Source organism: Myotis myotis, unplaced genomic scaffold, assembly GCF_014108235.1.
Source record: "Myotis myotis isolate mMyoMyo1 unplaced genomic scaffold, mMyoMyo1.p scaffold_m19_p_4, whole genome shotgun sequence".
NCBI lineage: Eukaryota > Metazoa > Chordata > Mammalia > Chiroptera > Vespertilionidae > Myotis > Myotis myotis.
Window position 1 is genome coordinate 41,371,658 of NW_023416346.1, and position 23,566 is coordinate 41,395,223.

General features: G+C 45.1%; 2 protein-coding genes across 4 annotated transcripts in view; one reads left to right on the forward strand and one right to left on the reverse strand.

Moving 5' to 3' along the window:
* The window catches only part of LOC118654006 (NFKB activating protein), a 28,532-nt gene extending 25,741 nt beyond the window's left edge, over positions 1 to 2,791 (forward strand). For both annotated transcript variants that reach the window (XM_036305087.1, XM_036305085.1), the window contains one exon: positions 1,578 to 2,791. In XM_036305087.1, the coding sequence (XP_036160980.1) occupies positions 1,578 to 1,752 (175 nt within the window). In that variant the 3' untranslated portion in view covers positions 1,753 to 2,791. The remainder of the gene's footprint in view (positions 1 to 1,577) is intronic.
* Positions 2,792 to 5,039: 2,248 nt separating this feature from the next.
* AKAP14 (A-kinase anchoring protein 14) lies at positions 5,040 to 22,503 on the reverse strand. 2 transcript variants are annotated; one of them, XM_036305089.1, is made up of 5 exons: positions 21,740 to 22,503; positions 21,548 to 21,642; positions 11,199 to 11,378; positions 5,784 to 5,836; positions 5,040 to 5,243 (listed from the first exon to the last, which is right to left on the reverse strand). In XM_036305089.1, exons 1-5 carry the CDS (start codon positions 22,485 to 22,487, stop codon positions 5,159 to 5,161), a joined length of 1,161 nt encoding a protein of 386 aa, XP_036160982.1. In that variant the 5' UTR covers positions 22,488 to 22,503; the 3' UTR covers positions 5,040 to 5,158. The 2 variants fall into 2 exon arrangements, with proteins under 2 accessions (XP_036160982.1, XP_036160981.1); XM_036305088.1 differs by lacking the exons at positions 5,040 to 5,243; positions 5,784 to 5,836 and adding an exon at positions 10,213 to 10,659.
* Between the last annotated feature and the right edge of the window lie 1,063 nt (positions 22,504 to 23,566).

Here is a 23,566-nt window from a genome sequence, read left to right on the forward strand (position 1 = left end):
TTTCATATACAGAGTCCATTGTTAGAATGGGGAGAATTAGCCTACGGCTGTTCAGGTGTTTGGCCAATAGGAGGCAATAACATGTAGGTTAAGATGTCCTGAGCTGTCTGGTAGAAGGAATCAACCCTTTTCAGGTTTGGAGAAATACCATCAGCCATTCCCAACAGGTGACAACACATGTGACTCAGCCCTTGTTGAGTCCCCAAGTTCCATCAACCTTTTGATGAAACTCTTGCAATTATGACATGCTGGAATTGGCTTCTGGCACCCTACTTTCACACTAACCTGAAATCTCAGTTTTCTCTATTTTTCTAGATAGCTCAAGCTTCATCTTGAACTGACTGTATAGGATTGGGTACATATACATAAAAGAGGCAGGGTTTCATGAAGTTTTCCTTCTAAATAAACAACCTTTTGAATATGTAATAGTTTCCCTCTGCCCCTGCCCCTATACTTTCCTGATTTGGATCTTGTGCTATATCCCTTCTTTATTTTCTTTGAGCTGCTAAAGGAGTTAAATTCAATTGTAGATTTAGACTTGGTTCTTTTGGTTGTATGGTAAATTTGAACCTTGAAGAAGTTCCACCTAATTGATGACAGCTTACATCTTTCATCTATCCTATTATTAATTCCAAAAAGCAAATTCCACATATCACCTAGGAAGTTTAATACAATTTGCCTGTTTCTGGTTTGTGGGGAAGCATGGGACTTGGTTGGAAGGTCTGGAAGGAGGAATCTCTGAAAGGTTGGAGGTCTCTGGGGGACCTTGAAGAAGGCGGCAGCCCCTGCCTTGACTTTTCCAAACAAGTCTGAGCCCCCAGGTGTTTACTTAGACATGTCCTTGCTTAAAGGACGCATGTGTTTCCTCAAGGATGCTTACCCTACTGATAGTATCTAATAGTTAATTTTAGTTCAAGCTGTTGTTACAATAAAAGCCAAAGGAGGCAGGTGAACAGGGCTATTTGCTCCTAAAGCAAACTAATTCCTTGGCCTCTCTTTCACAGAAACGTGTGTCAAAGCAATCTGTTCATCCATCGCTCAGGGTCTGCTGGTCAGTCCCAGCACTGGTTGTTTTACTGGAAACAGCATAACTAGACTTATGCTCTTAGTATTTGAAATTAATGACATTCACAATGTTGACAGGACATCAGAGATCATTAATTGAATACTAGAAATAAATCAAAGGACATGGCAGATAAAATGATCTTTTGAAAATATAACCCATTACAAAAATAGTTTCTATTTGTCAGATTTTTAAGTAAATCACTCTGTATTAAGAAAGGATTAGTGCCTGGCCAGTGTTGTTCAGTGGTTGAGCATCGACCTATGAACCAGGAGGTCACAGTTTGATTGTGGTAAGGGCACATGTGGAGTTGCAGGCTTGGCCCCTAGTAGGGGGGTGTGCAGGAGGCAACCGAAAAATGATTCTCTCAGAATTGATGTTTCTATCTCCCTCTCCTTTCCTCTCTGAAATCAATAAAAATATATTTTAAAAAAGAAAGGATTAATGAGAAATGATGAGAATAACTATGAGAATAATTACCGAGAAATTAAACCAAAAATGAAATTATCTCCAGGCACCGCCGAATGGAGGCTGTGCGGCTACGGAAAGAGAACCAGATCTATAGTGCTGATGAGAAGAGAGCTCTTGCATCCTTTAACCAAGAAGAAAGACGAAAGAGAGAAAACAAGATTCTGGCCAGTTTTCGAGAGATGGTATACAGAAAAACTAAAGGGAAAGATGACAAATAAGGATTTTCAGATTGTTCAGCAGACATTTTCAACAAAAAGTCTGGGTTCCATATATACATACAAAAAGGTTATTATGATCTGGAAATCTTTACAGTGCTACTGTGCCTTCTATTTAATTCTTTCAGTCCTTCAATAAAAAGCTGCTTATTGATATAACTTTGGTATATTTTGGATTGCCCATAAAACTTTCTGGTTGAAAAATCCAAATTGTGAATGAAATCCTACTATATTTGGGGAGGTGACATTGAGAGAAGATGTCAGTGAGATGAAAAATAAGTTGCACTGTCTCATACCATGGGACAGTGCTACTCTTAGCTCTCCATGACGCTCACCCCCGCCCCAAGTGAACTTGTGGGAAATTATTCCTCTATGTTGAATGTGTTATAAATGGATTGATAGAACCACACAGGAGGCCAGTTTTGCTAACAAAATTAAGGCATTGCTGAAAAAAAGCAAATCTGGGATTTGAAGATTGACTTTATTGTACAATATATAATCTGCCTTGAACACAATGTATTTTGATTTTAGTCCCTACCCTCACCCTAAAACCCACAAACAAACCAAAATGCAAATTAACCCACAGACTTACTAAATTGAAAATGTGAACATTAGTTTTAAAATTCTTAACAGGTTATTAAAAGTGTTTTTTCCAAATATAAAATATTGGGACATCTACTGTTGTGCCAATGTAAGTACATTATTTTCATCTAAGCTGTACTTGGATCATAATTTGAATACTAGAAATGAATGGGAGTCAACTGTGGTCAGGCATTTAATACGGAAAAAATATGTCATTACTTTAACTTGGTTGTTTTATAAGGATGAAGCTAAAATTTTATTCAACATTTTTTGCCTGTCCTTTATGTAATTTTTGTCTATCCTTTACATAAACCTTTCAGTTTATTTTTTACATCAGTCATGCAGTTTAATCTTTAATTTTATATAGAACCCCCTCAATTTATCACTTTTTTATGGCTACTATTGACTTTTTTTTTTAATATATTTTATTGATTTTTTTACAGAGAGGAAAGGAGAGAGACAGAGAGCTAGAAACATCGATGAGAGAGAAACATCAATCAGCTGCCTCCCGCACACTCCCCACTGGGGATGTGCCCGCAACCCAGGCACATGCCCTTGACCGGAATCGAACCTGGGACCCTCCAGTCCGCAAGCCGACGCTCTATCCACTGAGCCAAACCGGTCTCGGCACTACTATTGACTTTTACTAGTATGTTTTGAAGAAATGGAAAATTCTGGGACTGTGAGATTACAATCTTTTTCCTTCCCTATTTTGTTCAATTTTAGTCACTAGGTCACAAGAGTGAAGCGGGAGGGGACAGTGGAAGCTCAGGTTGTTTTTGTTAAGATTGTTTTGAGCTGCATTATTATGTGCCTAGGATAAATTTAAATTACCTGGATGGTAAGGAAATTCTGATTCTGCTGTTATAAAATGCCCTCTCCTCTCTCTTTAGAATAAAGTGGGGGGTTTTTTTCAAAGTTTTCAAATAAGGCAGTCAGATTTCTTTTTTTTTTTCCTTAAGGCAGTTAGATTTCAAAGCATAGCTCAGAAGCTTTACTATTTTAGCATGTTTTAGGAAAATGTATATCTTTAACCCATAACTAGTGAACTGAACAGCCACTTGGCATGTAGCAACATTTATGACCCCTGAATTTGAAGTTATTTATATTTATCATCATTGCTGCCTAGTCTAAGAAATCTATTTTCCAAAAGTTAAAAGGAAACTAGATCCCAAATTTGGGAGTCCTAATCTATCTACTTCCCTGTATAATAAAACCTAAACTTATAATCCCCATTTAAAATTTTTGTTCTCTGAGAACATTATTTTTTATTACTGGTTCCTAGAGACTGAATGAGTTTGTTCTCTTATTTTCAGTACGCAAGATAGTTCAAATGCAACAATTTTGTGATATACTGTGCATTTTCATTTTATTCTTCTGCCTCCTCCAACAAATGTTTGTTGAGTAAATAGAAAAAAAATATGTTAATTTATTTCAAAACTTTACCATTTCTTTCATCAGGGTTTCTTCAGGAAAGATGTGCCAAGAATAGTTTCGGTAGCATATTTTCTGGGAAAGGGGAGGGAAGAATAAAAATCTAAAAGTATTTTCTTTTTAGCTCATGAGAGTTACTGCTTCAAACTATGTGTAGTCACCTGAGCCATAAGTCTAATAGGCAGGCTTTTTTCAAAAATACTTTACTTTTTGTTCTCCAAGGAAGACTTTTCTAGTTTCCCACCTCCTCCCCTGTTGCTCTAAGATTTTTCCCTCCTTTTTTATTTATTGCACAAATGTAACAGTTAAAAAAAGAAAAATTACCCACAGTCTTACCACGTCAATTGTCTTTAGGGTTCTGTGTTTACTTCCAGTGCTTGTCTATGTAAATATGTATTCTGGTGTACCTATAAGTAATCACTTGTAATGTAATTTGTCTTTGGTGTTTTAAAATGTTGTAGCCAGGAAAGACAGCCTCATAGGGTTGGTAGGAACAAGTGATAATCTGGTGTGAGGATGGGAAGAAGACAAAAAATAAGTGAGGGTGGAGACTGAGCCTTCCATGTTTCATTGCCCCAATTCCTGCTGCCATCATTTCAATGCTGTGTTGTGGCAGGCAGCATGCCCAGTTTTAGAATTTCAGAATGTGTTTAACAATGATGCTTCACTCACTGTAAATGAAGGGGTCTGTGAGTAGAGAAACCCTTCAGACTGGTTATAGTATGAGACGTAGAACTGTTGCCATTTTTCTGTTCTCCAGTCGTGCCCATAAAGAGATGTATCTGGCCCTGGCTAGTGTGGATCCAGAGGTTAGAGCATCGGCCTGCGCACCAAAGGGTGCAGGTTTGATTCCTAGTCAAGGGCACGTGCCTGGGTTCGTTTGTTCTCTCTCTCTCTCTCTCTCTCTCTCTCTCTCTCTCTCTCTCTCTCTCTCTCTCTCTCTTCTTTCTCTCCCTCCACTCTCTCTAAAAAATCAATGGGAAAAATATCCTTGGGTTTGGATTAACAAAAACAAAAAAAAGTTGTGTCTGGGCTGGACACTTAGCTCAAATGGGAGAATAGGCAGGCAAGTACTAATTTCAGTTGGTCTGACAGGTGAATTTTAGCAACTCTCTAAACTCAACTTCTATACTTGTAAGACTCTGAGTGATGCAGATAGTGATGGGAAAAACCTTTTAGAAAATAGAAAACAACTTACTGGTTATTCTGTTAGCATGATGGAAGTTGCCAAATGGAAAATGAATGAATGCAAAAAAAATACAGTTGGATTGTGTGTCACCGGTTTATTATTCAATAAATATGTTGTGGTTTGATGTGCCATATGGTGTTTTTTAATACATTCTGATTAGAAATCCAATCATAAAACATTCTGTAAGAGTCAGACACAATTGAATTAGAAGGGAAATGACTTCATTATATTATGTTTGGCCACAACCATTTCCTTCACCCAATTTTCTCGAAAGCGAGTCGTTCCTGGTCTGCGGAGGAAGAAAAACAAACATACCAAAAGCTTTTTAAAATAAAAGGAACCATTGAGCCAAAGATTGATTCCCTGTTTACTCTGTTTCATTCCTGGTGAGCAAAAAGCCTTTTGGGGGGGGGGGGTCTAAGACTGTATCTATTCCTTAGGCCCAGTCAATACAAGAATTAATGAGCTTATATATATTCTTTAAAAGAGCTGCTATACAAATAAAAGAGGTTATTATATATGAGTTAATTCAATGTAATTGTGAATTTTCCGATAAAAACAATAGACATGACCCACTTTGCCACCACCCTACTCCAACTAATCCTCAAGTTTATAATCACTGAAAAACAAGATACTAAAAAGCAAACAAAAACAATTTTCTAGAACAGTAACAGTGTCCTACTTTCAGTCCATCCTAATGCGGTAGGTGGTCCAAACGAGAAAGGTGACCATTACGTGAATTATCTGTTGCTGTGGGCCTCCTGGATTCCTGGGGTATAGTGACCTTTATCTACCACCCATTTCAAATAAGTCTCCAAATGTTCATTACCTGTGAACTAGTGACTGGCCTTCAAACATATAAGAGATGTCAATGGGTGCATCCTAAGAGAGAAAAAGACAGTTGTCAGCCTAGACCCATGGTCGGCAAACTGCGGCTCGCGAGCCACATGCGGCTCTTTGGCCCCTTGAGTGTAGCTCTTCCTAAGCCTTAGGAGTACCCTAATTAAGTTAATAACAATGTACCTACCTATATAGTTTAAGTTTAAAAAATTTGGCTCTCAAAAGAAATTTCAGTCGTTGTACTATTGATATTTGGCTCTGTTGACTAATGTTTGCCGACCACTGGCCTAGACCAGTGATGGCGAACCTTTTGAGCTCAGCGTGTCAGCATTTTGAAAAACCCTAACTTAACTCTGGTGCCGTGTCACATATAGAAATTTTTTGATATTTGCAACCATAGTGAAACAAAGACCTATAGCCAAAACCGGTTTGGCTCAGTGGATGGAGCGTCGGCCTGCGGACTGAAGGGTCCCAGGTTCGATTCCGGTCAGGGCATGTACCTGGGTTGCGGGCATATCCCCAGTGGGAGATGTGCAGGAGGCGGCTGATCGATGTTTCTCTCTCATCGATGTTTCTAACTCTCTATCTCTCTCCCTTCCTCTCTGTAAAAAATCAATAAAATATATTTCAAAAAAAACAAAGACCTATATTTTTGATATTTATTTTATATATTTAAATGCCATTTAACAAAGAAAAATCAACCAAAAAAAATGAGTTCGCGTGTCACCTCTGACACGCGTGTCATAGGTTCGCCATCACTGGCCTAGACCAATCATACCAACTCATGATTCCTTCCATCTCTGTACTTTTCCATATATATATATACTCTTAAATTTCTAGACTTCATCTCCCTTATAAATTGGGAGTCTGTAGGTTGTAGTTATTTGTCACATCAAACCTCTGTTCTCCAAAAGATCTTTTGGTCAACAAATACTTTAAGCATCACCACAACATTGGAAACAAGTCAGGAGAGGCGTATGCTCATTAAGAGCTTGAATAAGTCATTTACTGTCTTTACATGTTCCAGTTTACTCAACTGATAGTAGCTACTGTACCTCTGAGTAATGGCATAAGAATAAAATAATATAGATTAACAAATTTTGAAAAACATGTTTAAAGCAGCATAAAAATGTAGGTTGTAATATTGTTTCAGTGGTCCCCACCAGTTCTCCCCTACAAAGTTATACTCAGAATTCTGAGCAAAAGCCCTTCTCCCAAGCCCCCTCTCTCTGTGGTCATGGTTTATGGTCTTGCTTACCTCCACCAGCCTTACTTTCTGATCTCTAAACTTGTCATTTATCAAGATAGCTGATGGTAGGATATATGACCAGGAAAAGCAAGAGCTCTGCATATTTTACCTTTTTAAATTACTTCAGGTTTCAAAATCTCTGACTAGATAAGTTTGTACTAGGATAGAGTGAATATTGGACATAATTAGCTCACTATGTGGTCACATAGCCTTAGAGTGAGACAAAACTTCAAATAACTTTGTGAACGGATGGAAAGCAAAAGGGGATATAACATTTTTATGTCTGCTGTATTCCAGGCATTATGCTTGAAATCAACCCTGCTCCTCTGAGAACGCTATGCCTGGATTCATGTTATTTTGACTCTTTTCACACCAGCTATCAACATATTTCAGATTCATGGTCTACCTAATGGCTATAAGCAGTCATTCAAGTATTTATTGAGTGCCTTCTCTTTGCCAGACCTTGTTTTACAGCAAAACAAAAATCTCTGCTTTCATGGCACTTACATTCTGGTAGGGAGGACAGATGATAAGATAAATTATATAGCATATCAGAAGGTGATAAAGTGTTAAGAAGAAAAAGAAAAAGCATTGGTGGGTGGGGGAGTAGTGGTAGAAAGTGCAGCATAGGCGGTGAGAGAGCAGGCCATGCACATACCTAGGGGAGAGTGTTTCAGTCAGAAGGAACAGCAAGTGCAAAGGCCCTGAGGCAGGAGTATATTATTAAAGAGTAGCAAGATCAGAGTGGCTGGAGAGAGTAAGTGAGGGAGACGGAATATTGGGAAAGCGGAAATAACAGAGACCAGATCACTCAAGGCCTTGTAGGCCCTTACTACTCAAAGCATAGCTTATAGACCTGTAGCATCAGCCTTGCCTGGGAACTTCTTAGTAATGCCGAATCTCAAGCCCCACCTCAGACCTCCTGAATCAGAATCTTCCAAATAATGTGCATGCACTTTGAAGTTTGAGAAACACATTGCAATATGTTTAAACAGAGGAGTGACATCAATTCATTTAATAAGGGTCACTCTGGCTGGCTGCTATATTTATAGAACAGAGACATGATGAGGGCAAGGGTGGAAGCAGAAGGACCAATTAGAAGGCTATTGAAATAATCTTGATGAGAGATGATGGTATCTTGGACCAGGATGGTAGAAGTGGAGTGGTAAGAAATTGTTGGATTCAAGACCTGTTTTTCACTCACTAGGGAGGTGGGACACCAGTGGTGAGGCCCTAGCCCACCGCCCTCAGCAGTGTGTGGCCCTGAGCATGGGTGTCATGGCTCCGGCTTCCTGCCTGGGCAGTCAGCACTCACAGAATAGAACCATGGTTTTTAAAAGCCGGTTATCTTCCGAGGCCTTGTCACCAGGAAGCTACCTGAGGCCCTGATTGGAGAGCGGCAGTGGAGAGCGTATTAATAGTAGTGCCTCTTCACTGTTGGTTGCCCGCCTGGGCCCAGTGAGGCACACAGTCTGGGCACCTAGGTGCATGAGCAGCCTGGGAACATGGTAATGTACTCCTGCCTCAGGGCCTTTGCACTTGCTGTTCCTTCTGACTGAAACACTGTAGAGGCTGTAGAGCAAGCTTCTTGCCCCCTGTGAGTGAACACTGGTCTAGGCCAGATGCAGGAGATAGCGGGGAGAAGGCCCGGCTGCACTGTTAAGATAGGGAACGGGTTGTTTAAAGGTGGAATGGAGCAGCGAGCAGATAAAAAGCCGTGTCCCAGCCACTGAACATCCATTCTGCTCCATATATAATGGAATATCACTTGGCCACAAAAAAGAATGAAATGTCACCGTTTGCCACCACATGGATGGACCTAGAGTAGTGGTTCTCAACCTTCCTAATGCCGCGACCCTTTAACATGCCGGATATTCATCTGTGAGCGTATCTGCATGTGGGCGGACCCGCCTGGAGACGGATAGAGGAGCGGTGTCTCGGTTCCTAAGACCATCGAAAATATGTGTTTTCCGATGGTCTTAGGTGACCCCTGTGAAAGGGTCACGACCCACAGGTTGAGAACCGCTGATCTAGAGGGCATTATGCTCAGTAACATGTCAGTCAGAGAAAGACAAATACCATATGACCTCACTTATATGTGGAATCTGAAGAACAAAGTTGAAGCAACAGAAAAGGTGGCATGGGGATCTGAAATGAGTGGTCCCCAGTGGGGGGGACACCCTGAGGTCTGCACAAACATACTGCACCCCAGTGAGGTTCACACTCAGTAAGGGGCAGCGGGGCTGTGACAGGACCGCCCTGCTGGGCTTCTAGTCAGAGAAGAATGGTGCTGAGCCCGAGGAGCCTGCCCGAGCCCAGGGGTGACCTATTCTCAAGGAGCCAAGACAGTTAGCCACAGGCTTTATCTCCAGATGTGGCTCAGAACTCACTAAAAATGTAATCATGAAAGGACGAGAGCTATGACCACGGTGACCCGGAGGACCTGGTCAGTCCCCGGAACATGTGGTGACTCACGGTGACTCGGGGCGCTGCCAGTCTACCTCGCCGTGGGCAGCCGCTCTCAGGTGCCTCTGCAGGTTACTGACCCTGCCCAGGGCTGCCCGCACTGGCTGCCCTCCCAGCTCAGCGGCTCAGCCCCCACCCCTCACAGTGCCCTGCGCGGGGACAGCGCCCCCCACCCCTGGACAGTGCCTTGCGCGGAAACAGCGGTCCCTCGGGCACAGTGCCCCCACCCGAGGGGACAATGCAGGGCGGGGCCCAGGGACCCGAGTCCCAGCGTAGCCCCTGGCCCCGAAGGGCCCCGAAGCCCTGGCTCACTCTTTGCGCGCTGCCCCTCAGAGTGCTCAGTGCCCTGCCCACCCGACCCCACTGTTGGCGCCCACTCACCGGTTTGCTGGGCTGCGCAGTCGCTGTGGGGCAGCTCAGGACTTCGAGGAAGAGGCGGGGCTCTAGAGTCCCACGCTGCGCTGGGCCTGTGTACTCAGGTGACCAGCACGGCCAGCGCTGCGACACCCCGGCCCACCCCCGCGCGCGCCGCCCCCCCCCGCGCGCGCGCCACCCCCTTCCCCCGGGCCGCCCCCCCCAGCCCCCGGGCCGCGCCCCCCCCCCGCCCGCGCTGCCCCCCTCCCTCCGTGCCGAGTCCCCCCCCCCCCGCCCGTGCCGCCCCCTTCCCCCGCGCCAGCCCCCCCGCCCGTGCGCGCCGCGCCGCCCCCGCCGGCGGGCCCTCCGGCGACCGGGGGTTAGCTGAGCGGGATGCAGGCCCAGCAGGGCCCATGTGCACTAGACATTGGTACTGAGTCAGTGCAGTGACCACTGGGACAGCTCCACCCAGGAGCCCATGACCTGTCCCTCCAGGTGCAAGTGCTTCCCTTCCTATGCACGCTGTTTCCCAATCACTGTTGCTCCCTAGATTCAGGAATTTCTTTGTATAAACTGAACTGGCCCCAGGAATCCCCTTAAAAGAGACAGTACATTGTTGGCAGCCTGGTCGACTTTGTAGCTGTTGTTATAATTAAATGTTGGGGAAGTTTAAAGAACAACAAAAAAATACCTGTTTTTGAAGGTAGGGCCAACAATTTCCTAATGGATTGGATAAGGTGTCTGAGATAGTTAAGGATGATGCCAAGGATTTTGGCATCAACTGAGATGAGGAAAACTGCAGATAAGGTTTGGAAGGAAAAATTGTAAGTTCAATTCTGGTTACAATAAGTAAGATGTTTCTTAAACATACAAGTGGCAGAAGCCTGGGCTGGAGACATAAATTTGGGAATCATAAGCTAGAGGTGACCCATTTACAGCCAGGAGACTGATAAGATCATCGAGGCAGTGAGTATAGGGAAGAAGTCCAAGGCCTAAGTTTTGGGACGTTCTAATATGAAGATTGGTGAGAGGAGAAACTGGTAGAGACTGAAAAGGAATGGTCAGTGAGGCATTAGTCATTAGTCACTCATTTCAGTGACCAAATGCCTCAAAACCAGAAGAGTATGTTGGTCTAGAAGCCAAATGGAATGTTTGTTTCATGAAGGAGGGAGTGATCAGCTATGGCAAGTGCTGTAGATGGGCCAAGCAGGATGAGAACAGAAATATGACTATTAAGTTTTACAAAGAAGGGGTCATCAATGACCTTGACAAGAGAAGTCTCCATTTTCATTGAAGTCTCACTAAAGGGAGCAGGGCATAAAGGGAAGAGCTTACCGGAGGTTTGTTTTTGTTGAACTTGACGGTGAAGAAGGCAAAGGCAGAGCTGTATGCTGTGGGTGTCTGAGAAGTTGGGACACTCCAGCGTACAGAGTAGATGTAGTGGAAGCTGTGAATCAGGTCTCTCCTCTCTACCAACTTCGTGTAGTGAACCCAACGGTCTTCATACTCCCAACTCTGTTTCACAGAAAAAAGAAAGAGCACACAGAGAAAGGCCTCTAGATAAAGGCAGCGCACAACAGTAGGGGTTACAGCCCTGCTTCTGGAGTCCATTTCTAACACTTTTGATTGGGATTCAAACTAGTCAACTTCCCATTACCTCCACAAGTGGAGGAGAAAAAAGGTGGAGCTGAAATGAAATGAGTTACTAATGCAAAGATCACTTGAGACCGGCCTTTGGACTGTAGATTCACATGCTCAGATGTTGATGTGTACATACACACTGCCTATACGTACACACTCACTTTCTTCCAGACCCTTACTTGGGAGGCAAGTTTGGTTCATTGGAAAATAATAAGAAAGTGACTAGAACATGTGATCTGCTCACTTTACTCAGGGAGACCTAAAAGTGTGACTAGAAAGTAATGAGGCTGATTTCGCAAATTGTTTTTGAAAGTCAGACTCACTTCATTGCAGCCATAGGTCGTATCCTATATAATAAAAGCCTAATATGCAAATCGACTAATTGGCAGAATGACCGGTGGGCATGGCCTGCAAGCGGACGGCACCAGGACAGCCAAGGCAGGTGCCAGCAGGAAGAGGGAGGGGGCGGCATTCGGGGAGGGGTGGCAACTGGTGGCAGGGGATGGGGAGGGGAGGGCCAGAGCTGCCCCCTGGTGGTCAGTGCACTCCCATAGGGATGTCTGCGGGGAGCAGGCCTAAGATGTCAGACATCCCCCAAGGGCTCCCAGACTGCGAGAGGGCGCAGGCCAGGCTGAGGGCCTCCCCACACCAGTGCACGAATTTTCATGCACCAGGCCTCTAGTGTAAAATAAAGTCAAAAAAGGAATGAGTCAGGCAATTGGATCTTCCAAATCCCTCAGATCCCTACACCCTTGAAGAAGCTTCCCCTCCAAATCACAAAGCTTGCCAGCAGCTAGGGTCCACAGAAGTCATAATGCAGCCCTGATTCTTAGCACAGGGCCTTGAATGCTATAGGTATTTAACAAGTTCAATTCAACCTAACCCTTTGGGCTGGCTCTCAGGGCACAGGAAACTTCCAAACCAAAAGAGATCCTGAATTGCAGAGAAAAAGGAACCCTCGTACACTGCTGGTGGGAATGCAGACTGGTGCAGCCACTGTGGAGAACAGTTTGGAGTTTCCTCAAAAAACTAAAAATGGAACTCCCATTTGACCCAGTGATCCCACTTCTAGGAATATATCCCAAGAAACTAGAGACACCAATCAGAAAGGATATAAGCACCCCTATGTTTATAGCAGCACAATTTGTAATAGCTAAGACTTGGAAACAGCCTAAGTGCCCATCAGCAGATGAGTGGATTAAAAAATGGTGGTACATCTACACAATGGAATAGTATGTTGCAGTAAAAAAAAAAAAGAAGAAGAAGAAATTCTTACCATTTGCAACAGCATGGGTGGACCTGGAGAGCATTATGCTAAGTGAAATAAGCCAGTCAGAGAAAGATAAATATCACATGATCTCACTCATTTGTGGAATATAATGAACAACATAAACGGATGAACAAAAACTGATCCAGAGACAGAAAAGCATCGATCAGACTGTCAAACCTCAGAGGGAAAGTAGGGGAGGGTGGGGGTAAGGGAGAGAGATCAACCAAAGGACTTGTATGCATGCATATAAGCCTAACCAATGGACACAGACAACAGGGGGGTGAGGGCATGAGTGGTGGGTGGGGGAGCAATGGGGGAATAGGACACATATGTAATACCTTAATTAATAAAGAAAAACAGCCGAAACCGGTTTGGCTCAGTGGATAGAGCGTCGGCTTGCGGACTGGAGGGTCCCAGGCTCGATTCCGGTCAAGGGCATGTACCTGGGTTGTGGGCACATCCCCAGTGGGAGGTGTGCAGGAGGCAGCTGATCGATGTTTCTCTCTCATCAATGTTTCTAACTCTCTATCTCTCTCCCTTCCTCTCTGTAAAAAATCAATAAAATGTATATTTAAAAAAAAGAAAAACAATTTTAATAAAAAATAGCAACAAAAAAAAGATCCTGAATTAAGATGAAGGTCCATAGAAGGAAGGAAGTGGGATTGTCTAACAATATCAGTGATGTGCAGAGGGACTGCGGGAGGAAATGGTAAAATGATTTCCAGCTCTCTTATAAAAAAAAAAAAAAAAAAAAAAAAAAAGCAGTAGTCTGGCCTTCTGCTTCAGCTTACTTTATTTCAAGTCTCTATCCAATTGGCTGTTTCAGTCAGCCATAAAGGAGCACCAGACTCTAGATTTCTTGAGATGAAGGACTGTGTCTTCCTACAGAGATCATTCCTTGTAATGAAGTTCAACAGTCAATCCCGTGAAGCCCATAGAAGAATGCCCTTTTTTTCAATCTTTCTATAGTATTTGATATATTTTTTTAGCCCTAATGTTTAATCTGTCACATAAGCACAGATTTTGTAGCATTGGACTGGTCCCTAGAGATCATCTAATGAAGTCCCTTACTTTACAGATAAGGATATTGGGGCCTAGAAATGGGGAAGGACAGCCCAACACAACAGCTGGGATGGGGACTCAGGGCTCCCCAACACCCAGCTCAGTTTTCTCTCTACCCCATTAGATGCCTCAGGTCTAAGATTGTCTCCCTCTCAACTTGGTGTGTTAGTGTTTTTCCCCCTTTTGTGAACTAAGGCAGCCTTGAGCACATTAAATACAACTATCACCATCAAGCCAATCTCTTCCCATTTTTATCACTGTGCAGGCAGCTGACTTTTATGTAACTCCAATGAGTGTGTGTTATCCTTGTGTTTTGTAATGTTTACAGAACCTTGCTTCATAAACTCACTACCAGGAAACAGTTTCTCATTGTGCTACTCTACCATGATGGCTTAGCCCATTACACATTATTAGACACTCAAAATCAACAGGCACTTGAAGTAAATGCACCAAGTTGTTATCAATGCTAAGTGACCTTTGAACGAGTAGGACTGGGTATTGGAGGGGGGTAGAGAGGTAAGTTTCATTTTCTACTTTGTGCCTTTTTGCTCACTGGGGATTTTTATAATGATGCTTTATTTTTCTTATAAAAATAATTTTATCCCAACCAGTTTTGCTCAGTGGTTGAGTGTTGACCTATGAACCAGGAGGTCATGGTTCTATTCCTTGTCAGGGCACATGCCCAGGTTGCAGGCTCAATCCCCAGTAGGACAGCCGATAGATGATTCTCTCATCATTGATGTTTCCATCTCTCTTTCCCTCTCCTTCCCTTTCTTTAAAATCAATAAAAAATGTATTAAAATAATAATAATTTTAACTGTGTGTTAGGCATTGGAGATTTTCCAGTTTTTCTTCTATAAAGAACTTACGTGTCTATTCATGTTGCCAGATTACATTCCTGAAGGGAATAACCCAATTATTGTGCCCACTATCAATGTAGAAGCATACTATTCCCTCCCTACAAACACACAAGCCTTCTGACATCAGCTTTAATCATTCTTATTCACCTTGCAACCTTAAAATCTTTTGGATATGCATTTTTCATTGATAGTAAAACTCTGCAATGTCTTTTTGTCATCAAAAGTTCATTTCCTACTATGGTGAAAAAAGTACATCAGATAGACCTATGATCAAAACTTCATTTTGCTGCTTAAACAAAAAGACTTTGGACATATTGCCCAACTTCTCTGAGCCTCAAGATTCCTCATCTGTAAAACTAGAGGCCCAGTGCACAAAATTCGTGCACTGGGGGTGGGGGAACCTTCAGCTGGTCCAGGGCCCTCGTGCCTGCTTGCTGCTCTCTACCGCTCAACTCACTGCTCCTTAGTGCCACTGCAAAGGCTCCTGCCACCGCTGCTGCACTTGCCAGCCTTGAGCCCAGCTTCTGGCTAAGCGGCGCTCCCCCTATGGGAGCACACTGACCACCAGGAGGCAGCTCCTATGTTCAGTGTCTGTCCCCTGGTGGTCAGTTCATAGCGACCAGCATTCCACCATTTGGTCAATTTGCATATTAGGGTTTTATTATATAGGATAGGATATTGAATGTTAACTGTAAATGAAAAATAAAATTTAAAAAAGAACCAAATAAAATTTTAGAGCTGAAAAAATTTTAATATATATGTATTTTTAATTCTCACCTGAGGATGTTTTTAAAATTGATTTTTAGAGAGAGAAACATCCATGTGACAGAGAAATACCAGTAGGCTGCCTCTGCACCTGCTGACCCACCGGGATCTAACCTAAACCTAAGTATGTGCCCTAACCTAGAATCCAACAGGAAATCCTTTGGTGTACAGGTTGAGACTCCAACCAATTGAGCCACCTGGCCGGGGCAGATCTGAAAAAAATTTTTTACTGTATCTCCAGGCCCTGGTCAGTGTGAATCAGTAGTTAGAGTGTCCTCCCACGCACCAAAGGGCCATGGGTTTGATTCCAGGTGAGGGCACATGCACAGATTGTGGGTTCCATCCCTGTCGGATAGCTTGGGCAACTGATCAATGTTTCTCTTTCTCTTTCCTTCTCCCTTCCTCTCTCTCTACAATCAATGAAAAGAACATATCCTTAGAGGAAGACTTAAAAAGAAAAAAAAAATGCTGGTTTGGTTCAGTGGCTAGTGCTTCTGCAGGCGGACTGAAGGGTACCGGCTGGATTCCGATCAAGGGCACGTACCTGGGTTGCAGGCTCAATCCCGGGCCCCGGTCAGGGATTCAGCAGGAGGCAACCAATTGAAGTCTCTCCCATTCGTTTTATGTCTTTCTCCCTCCCTTCCACTCTCTCTGAAAAAAAAAAATCAATGCAAAAATGTCCTCAGGTGAGGATTAACACAAACAAACAAACAAACACCCATCCGCAGTGTGATTATTGATGGAGCATGTGAAGTATTTGTTGAATGAGCCGGAAGGGATGGGACTCTGCTTTCTAACCGTTTTAGCAACTCTGCAAGCCAGAGGGTTTACTTTTTATTTTCATTTTTATTGATTGATTATTTTAGAGAGAGGAAGGGAGCGAGAGACACCAGTGTGTTGTTCCGCTTACCATGCTCTCTTTGGTTGCTTCTTGTCGGTGCCCTGACCAGGGATCCCACCCGCAACCTGGCTGTTCGGGAGGCGGTTCTAACCCACTGCGCTGGGGGCTGCCTGTCAGGGCCCCTCAACAAAACCCCTCTGGGCGCCCTGGCCCCTGTTACGGCCGGAGCTCCTCTGCCGCAGCCGAGGTTTGGGTTCCATTCCGCCAGGGCGCCTATGTCAGGGCCCCTCTGGCTGCCATGACTCCTGCTGCGGCCGGAGCTCCTCTGCCGCAGCCGAGGTTTGGGTTCCATTCCGCCAGGGCGCCTACTTAGGTTCCGGGTTTGATGGTGACCCGGACCGTTGAGGTCCGTGTGCTCTAGTCCTTTGGCGGGAGCTGGGGTTCCGGTGCCGACATGGCCGACTCCGATCCCCGCTACCCCGCCCTCCATGGAGGACGACTCCCACCGTGGCAGCGGCGTGGCCTCCGCCAGCGCCTCCCGCAGGGGCAGGTCGCCCTCCCGGGGCTCGCCGGGCCCTGCTGCTGCGCAGTCGCCCGGGAGGCGGATTCCGGGCTCCCAGGGAGAGCGCCCCCCCTTTCCCCCTCCCCCCCCCCCGCCCCCCACCTCCGGACTCCCAGGGGGAGCGTCCCCCCGCCCGGGCCGGACTCCCAGGGGGAGCAGGGTCTGGAGGGAAGCACTTCGCTCCGCCTCCCCTCGGGGCTCCTGGGCGGGAGAGCGCCGGTCCTGCGCGGGGCTCGGAGGGGAGAGCCGCCCGAGCCGCCCAGGGAGGCCTCTAGCTGGGAGCTGAGAAAACGAAACTGGAGCCCTTCCTTCCTGACCCTGTTGTCCTGGGGTCCCAAGGGCCAGATGAAGCCTCCGCAGCCTGACGGGGCATCTCCAGGTGAAGGCGTTGTTTTTTTCCGTGACAATAAGTGTGTGTAATCAATATTGTGTAATCACTGTGATTACACAATAACCTGCACTGAGTTATCTGCTGGGAAGTGTGTGCTTTAGGGCATGTGAACGCATTTTATTTTATTGCACGCAGCCTCACGTCCCCCGGCCTCGCGGGGCACGCAGCCACGCCCACCTGCTCCAGCTGGTTGTTACTGTGAGGGTATTATATATATATAGACTAGGAGCCCGGTGCACGAAATTCGTGCACTGGGTGTGTGTGTGTGTGGGGGGGAGTGTCCCTCAGCCCAGCCTGCCCCCTCTCACATACTGGGAGCCCTCAGGCGTTGACCCCCATCACCCTCCAATCGCAGGATCGGCCCCTTGCCCAGAGGCGTCAGGCCTGGGCAGGGGACCCTCATTTCCCCCCATCACTGGTTCTGCCCCCAGCCCAGGCCTGATGCCTCTGGCCCAGGCATCAGGCCTGGGCAGGGGACCCCCAGACCCTTCCGATTGCTGGCTCTGCCCCTTGCCCAGGCCTGATGCCTCGGCCAGAGGCGTTGACCCCCATCACCCTCCAATTGCAGGATCGGCCCCTTGCCCAGAGGCGTCAGGCTTGGACAGGGGACCCCCATCTCCCCCCGATCACTGGCTCTGGCCCCCGCCCAGGCCTGAGGCCTCTGGCCCAGGAATCAGGCCTGGGCAGGGGACCCCCATCTCCCTCTGATCGCTTGCTCCACCCCCCGCCCAAGCCTGACGCCTCTGACCCAGGCTTCAGGCCTGGGCAAGGGGACCATCATATCCCCCCAATCCCCGGCTCCGCCCCCCGCCCAGGCCTGATGCCTCAGCCAGAGGAGTTGACCCTCATCACCCTCCGATCACCAATCACCGGATCGGCCCCTTGACCAGGCCTGAGGCCTCCGGAAGAGGTGTCAGGCCTGGGCAGGGGACCCCCAGCTCCCCGCAGTTGCAGGCTCCGCCCCTGCCCAGGCCTAACACCTCTGGCCTAGGCGACCGGCCCGGGCAGTGGGGACCTGCAGTGGCAGCGGGGGGTGCCGCGATCGTGGGCTCCGCTTTAGGCCCAGGCAAGGGACCCCTAGCTCCTGGGACTGCCAGCTTCCACCATGCCCAGCTCCCATCGCTGGCTCCACCCCTACTTCCTGCTATCACTGGCCAGGGCGGCAAAGGCGCCTGATTCTCCGATCATGGCTGGGGGGCAGGGCAAAGGCGGCCCTGGGGCCGCCTTTGCCCTGCCCCCCAGCTCTTAGCTCCCCCCTGGGTTTCCGATCACTGTGAGTGGCAGGGGGCTTCTTCCTGCTTTCCCTTTCGCCTCCCTGCATTGTGCCTACATATGCAAATTAGCCGCCATCTTGTTGGCAGTTAACTGCCAATCTGAGTTGGCAGTTAATTTGCATATAGCCCTGATTGGCCAATGAAAAGGGTAGCGCCGTACGCCAATTACCATTTTTCTCTTTTATTAGTGTAGATGGGTACATTGATGTACTTGCATTCAGGTTTGTTGTGAGGATTAAATGAGATAATGCACATGAAGTGCTTAGCAGAACTTGGCACATAGCAATGCTCAGGAAATGGTAATTCCTTATTTGCCATCCCCTGGTGTATGGTGGACTCTGAGAAATCTGAACTAAGCTTGAGAAAGCTCTCCATCACAAGTGCCTGGCACTTAGATAATAGACTTCACTTCTAGGGCTTGCTGCATTAGTGGGGCTGGGAGCAGGGTGAGTTGATGTCATGAGTTATATAGAGCTTTTAGCTTTTCAGTCACTTTCTACTTTCTAATTGTCTCTATCTGCACAACAGCCCTACAAAGTAGATAAGCTCTTCATCTGTGAAAAAATGATGGTATAGAAAGAATAAACTTGCGGAAACCAGTTTGGCTCAATGGATAGAGCATCGGCCTGCGGACTGAAAGGTCCCAGGTTCGATTCTGGTCAAGGGCATGTACTTGGGTTGCGGGCACATCCCCAGTAGGAGATGTGCAGGAGGCGGCTGATCGACGTTTCTCTCTCATCGATGTTTCTAACTATCTCTCTCCCTTCCTCTCTGTAAAAAATCAATAAAATATATTTAAAAGAAAGAAAGAATAAACTTGTTCGTGTAATTAACACTTATTTCTAGAGCAACTATATGTGCCTGACATTTCTAGGGGCTGGGAACATTAACAGAAGTCGCTGCCCTCATGGACCATATGATCTGGTGGTGGAAGAAAAGCAAAGGGTAAATAAGTAAAATCTAATATCTTAAATAGAGCTAAGTACTAAAGAAAAAATAAATCAGAGAAGGAGAGTAGGTATAATTTTAGATGAGGTGTCTAGGAAAGGCCTCAATGAGCAAATGGAATCTTAACAAAGATCTGAAGAGAGGTAAGGCATAATACCTGAGAATAGCTCTCAGGGGAGACTATTCCAGACAGAAGAACAGCAAGTGCAGAGGCTCTGAGGTGGGGACATGCCTGGCAGTTGAACAGCATGGAAGCAAGTGTGGCTGGAGTAAGGAAGGTAAAAAGGGAGAAGGTAGTAGGTGATGGAGTCTAAGCAATAAGTTGGGAGGGAGGAAAGAAGTCAGATCATGTTAGGCCCTGTAGGCCATTGTCAGGACTTACTCTTGCCTTTTATTCAGAATAACCAGTGAGATTTGTAGGGGAAATTTTTCTTGCTTGTTTTGTTTCCCATTCCAGTCTGATTCACAAACCTTAGGTATAGCAGGCAGAGACCTTTGACCAACCCCAAATAGAGATATGCTTCAGAGCAAGAAGGCCCAAGGGTAACTAGCATTTTGCATCATTCATCTTCACTATGCTCTAGATACCCCTTCTAATGGGAATACTGATTTGTGCCAACTAGCATATAAACAAAAGGTGTGGAGCCAGAAATCCCTGACCTTTTTTTCATTCTCACCTGACCAGGGCTGTCTAGGGCTTAGGAAGAAAGGAAGAGAGAGACAGCAAGAAACTTCTCCCAGGACTGGGAGTTTTGCCTCAACCAATTTCAATTGGTCTCTTTCCCGAGGAATTACAGTGAGTAAGGATTTCAGGTCATTCTTCTTTATCCACCCGCCCGTTATGCAAAGCAACCCAGGGCCTTTTCACTAGAGCTGCCAGGTTAAGCCACATGAATGGGTCAGAGCCAGGCACAAGAGAAAAAGAAAAAGGAATCCACGGGCCTGTGCATCTGAGTGTGCAGGCAATATGTTCCAAAGGTACAGTAAAAAGACTTTTGATCCATGTACATCCCCTCTATTAATATAAGCATTCTAAAGGTGGTGTTGGAGCCCTGGCCAGTGTTTCTCAATGGTTAGAGTGTTGGCCCATGTACCAAAGGGTTGCAGGTTTGAATTCCCAATCAAGTGTGGTCAAGGGCACATACCTGGGTTGCAGGTTTAACCCTCTCCCAACCCCCAGGCAGAATCGGGGCATGTGAGAGAGGCAACCAATTGATGTGTCTCTCTCACATTAATGTTTCTCTCTCTCTCTCTCTCTCTCTCTCTCTCTCTCTCTCTCTCTCTCTCCCCCCCCTCCCCCTTCCACTCTCTCTAAAAACCAACGGAAAAAATATCCTCAGTTGAGGATTAACAAATAAATAAATAAATAAATATAAAGTTGGTGTTGCAGAACTCTTGTTTGAGAGAAGCAACTCCCTCCTTAGGCCAGTAGGCCCCCATTTAGAGTACCAGATGGGAAAATTGCTTAATTGGGAATATCAGATTTTACTAGGAAAATTTAAGATTAGGGTTCACCTTCAAAGACTATCGCATGTTGATTTTGGGATCCAGATGAGGACATTTAGTTACCTTTTATATCATGTCCTAGGGATTCTGGACTTTGAACTTTTCATCAAAGAAGAGCCTTTTTTCAGTTTTGATTCCCGATCAGAACACATGCCCAGGTTGCTGGCTTGTCCCCCAGCGGGAGGCATGCAGGAGGCAGCCTATCAATAGATGTTTCTCTCTCATCAATGCTTCTATCTCACTCTCTCTCTCTCTCTAAAAAAAAAAATCAATAAAAATATTTTTTTAAAAAGGAAGAGCCTTTTTATTGTTCTTCACCTTTTTTTAAAAAAATATATTTTATTGATTTTTTACAGAGAGGAAGGGAGAAGGATAGAGAGTCAGAAACATCAATCAGCTGCCTCTTGCACACCCCCTACTGGGGATGTGCCCGCAACCAAGGTACATGCCCTTGACCGGAATCGAACCTGGACCCTTGAGTCCGCAGGCCGGCTCCACTGAGCCAAACCGGTCAGGGTTGTTCTTCACCCTTGTACACCAAGCTGGAGTGGTCAACTAACTTACCATAACGAAGTCTTGGATTTGTTTACGGCACTTTTCTGGTGTGAATTCACCATGTGTGAGCCACTTGATGTTTTTGATGGTGTATTCATCATCTTCTGCAAAAAAAAAAAAAAGATGTGAATTTGTTAGTTGTCTGGTAGTGTAACATTATATAACAAGACAGTCCTTTAGGCACCCAAACGAGATCACTACCTTCCACAGTATTAATAGCTTCAGCGATGACAGTCTCAGTTATATCTAGCGCCATGTCATTCAGATTGTCATCTTCTGTTTTTTTTACTGGGTCAGTCGCTCTGCTGTCTATAACTACTATTGTTGATTCATTTCTCTCTCTAACTGTTGCTGCTGGTTTAGTCACATAGCTATATGTATCCATTGCTGGTTCACTCACATAGCTATCTGCTGTATATATTGCTGATTCAGTCATACTGCTGTCTGTATAAATTGCTGATTCAGTCACATTGAAGTCTGTATAAATTGCTGATTCAGTCACATTGAAGTCTGTATAAATTGCTGATTCAGTCACACTAAAGTCTGTGTAAATTGTTGATTCAGTCACATTGATGTCTGTATAAATTGCTGGTTCAGTTACATTGCTCTCTGTCTCCATTGCTGGTTCAGTCACATTGCTCTCTATTTCTGTTTCTGGTTCAGTCACATCGCTCTCTTCTTCATCCATTGCTGATTCACTCACAACGCTCTCTTCTTCATCCATTTCTGGTTCACTCACATTGCTGTCTTCCTCTTCTTCATCCATTTCTGGTTCAGTCACATTGCTGTCTTCCTCTTCTTCATCCATTGCTGGTTCAGTCACATTGTTGTCTTCTGTATCCGTTACTGGTTCAATCACATCACTGTCTTCTTTATCAACCAATGGCATTGGAAATTCTTTATACACATCTACCATATTATTAAATCTGATACTTCTAGCCTTCTTCATTTTCTTTTGTCTAGAAAAAGAAACTCAAGAAGTTACCTTTTTGCGCCCATGCGTACACTCTCGTATAAGTACAGACTATCTCGAAGAATCACAAGAGACAGGAAACGGCTATTTCCTCTAGGGAAGGGATTAGGGGGTGAGGAAGGAGTAAGGCCTTAGTTTATTCTTTGTGCCTGGCCACGGAGGTCTACTTTTTCTAAAAACCAAGGATTTTCAGATTCACATAACTATGAAGACTTAAGATGTAGTAGAATGATTCTTAACTTCTTTGGAGTTCTAACAATACTGATTTCTAGTTGAGTCTTTAATAGAACCACAAACCCTGCTTTAGGTAACTGAGAGCCCACGACTACTTAAAGATAAAGTGAATGTAAATGATTAGGGGAATACAGTATAGGAGGGGTTGGGTTTTCAGGTTTTTCTCTTGGATTTTCAAGGTATACAATGTCATCTGCCAGAAACTCATTTTTTCCTGAAATATATAAGTATTACCTTTGGTAAATACTTCCAGAAAAATGTGAAATGAAAGTGGAGATAAAAAAAATCCTTCCATAGAAGCATCAAACAGACTGTACAACCTATCAGGGAAGGTGGGGGGTGAGGGGGTAAGAGATCAACCAAAGGACTTGTATGCATGCATATGAGCAAAACCAATGGACAGAGATAGTAGGGGGCTGAGGGCTTGTGCTTGGGGGACGGGGTGACAGGGGAGAGGTCAAAGGGGGGAAAAAGGAGACTCATGTAATACTTTAAATAAAGAATTTTTTTAAAAAATCCTTCCAGCCCAACTGGCGTGGCTCAGTTGTTGAGCATCAACCTATGAACCAAGAGGTCATGGGTCGATTCCGGGTCAGGGCACAAGTCTGGGTTGTGGGCTTGATCCCCCGTGAGGGTGGGGAGGGGGCGTGGAGAAGGCAGCCAATCAGTGATTCTCTCTCATCATTGATATTTCTGTCTTTCCCTCTCCCTTCCTCTCTGAAAACAATAAAAAATAAATATTTTTAAAAATCCTTCCTTTGTGTCTGACTTTAACAGGCATGCTTCTGACCTTACACCAGTAAGTGTGAGATTTATCACAT

What these genes read in the sequence shown, in the direction of transcription:
- AKAP14 (XM_036305088.1), bottom strand. Translation starts at nt 22,487, where the DNA reads ATGAAGAAGGCTAGAAGTATCAGATTTAATAATATGGTAGATGTGTAT. An exon ending in AGCTATTAATACTGTGGAAG is followed by an intron (nt 21,643 to 21,739) that starts GTAGTGATCTCG and finishes TTTTTTTTGCAG; the next exon opens with AAGATGATGAATACACCATC. An exon ending in AAATCCAAGACTTCGTTATG is followed by an intron (nt 11,379 to 21,547) that starts GTAAGTTAGTTG and finishes TCTGTGAAACAG; the next exon opens with AGTTGGGAGTATGAAGACCG.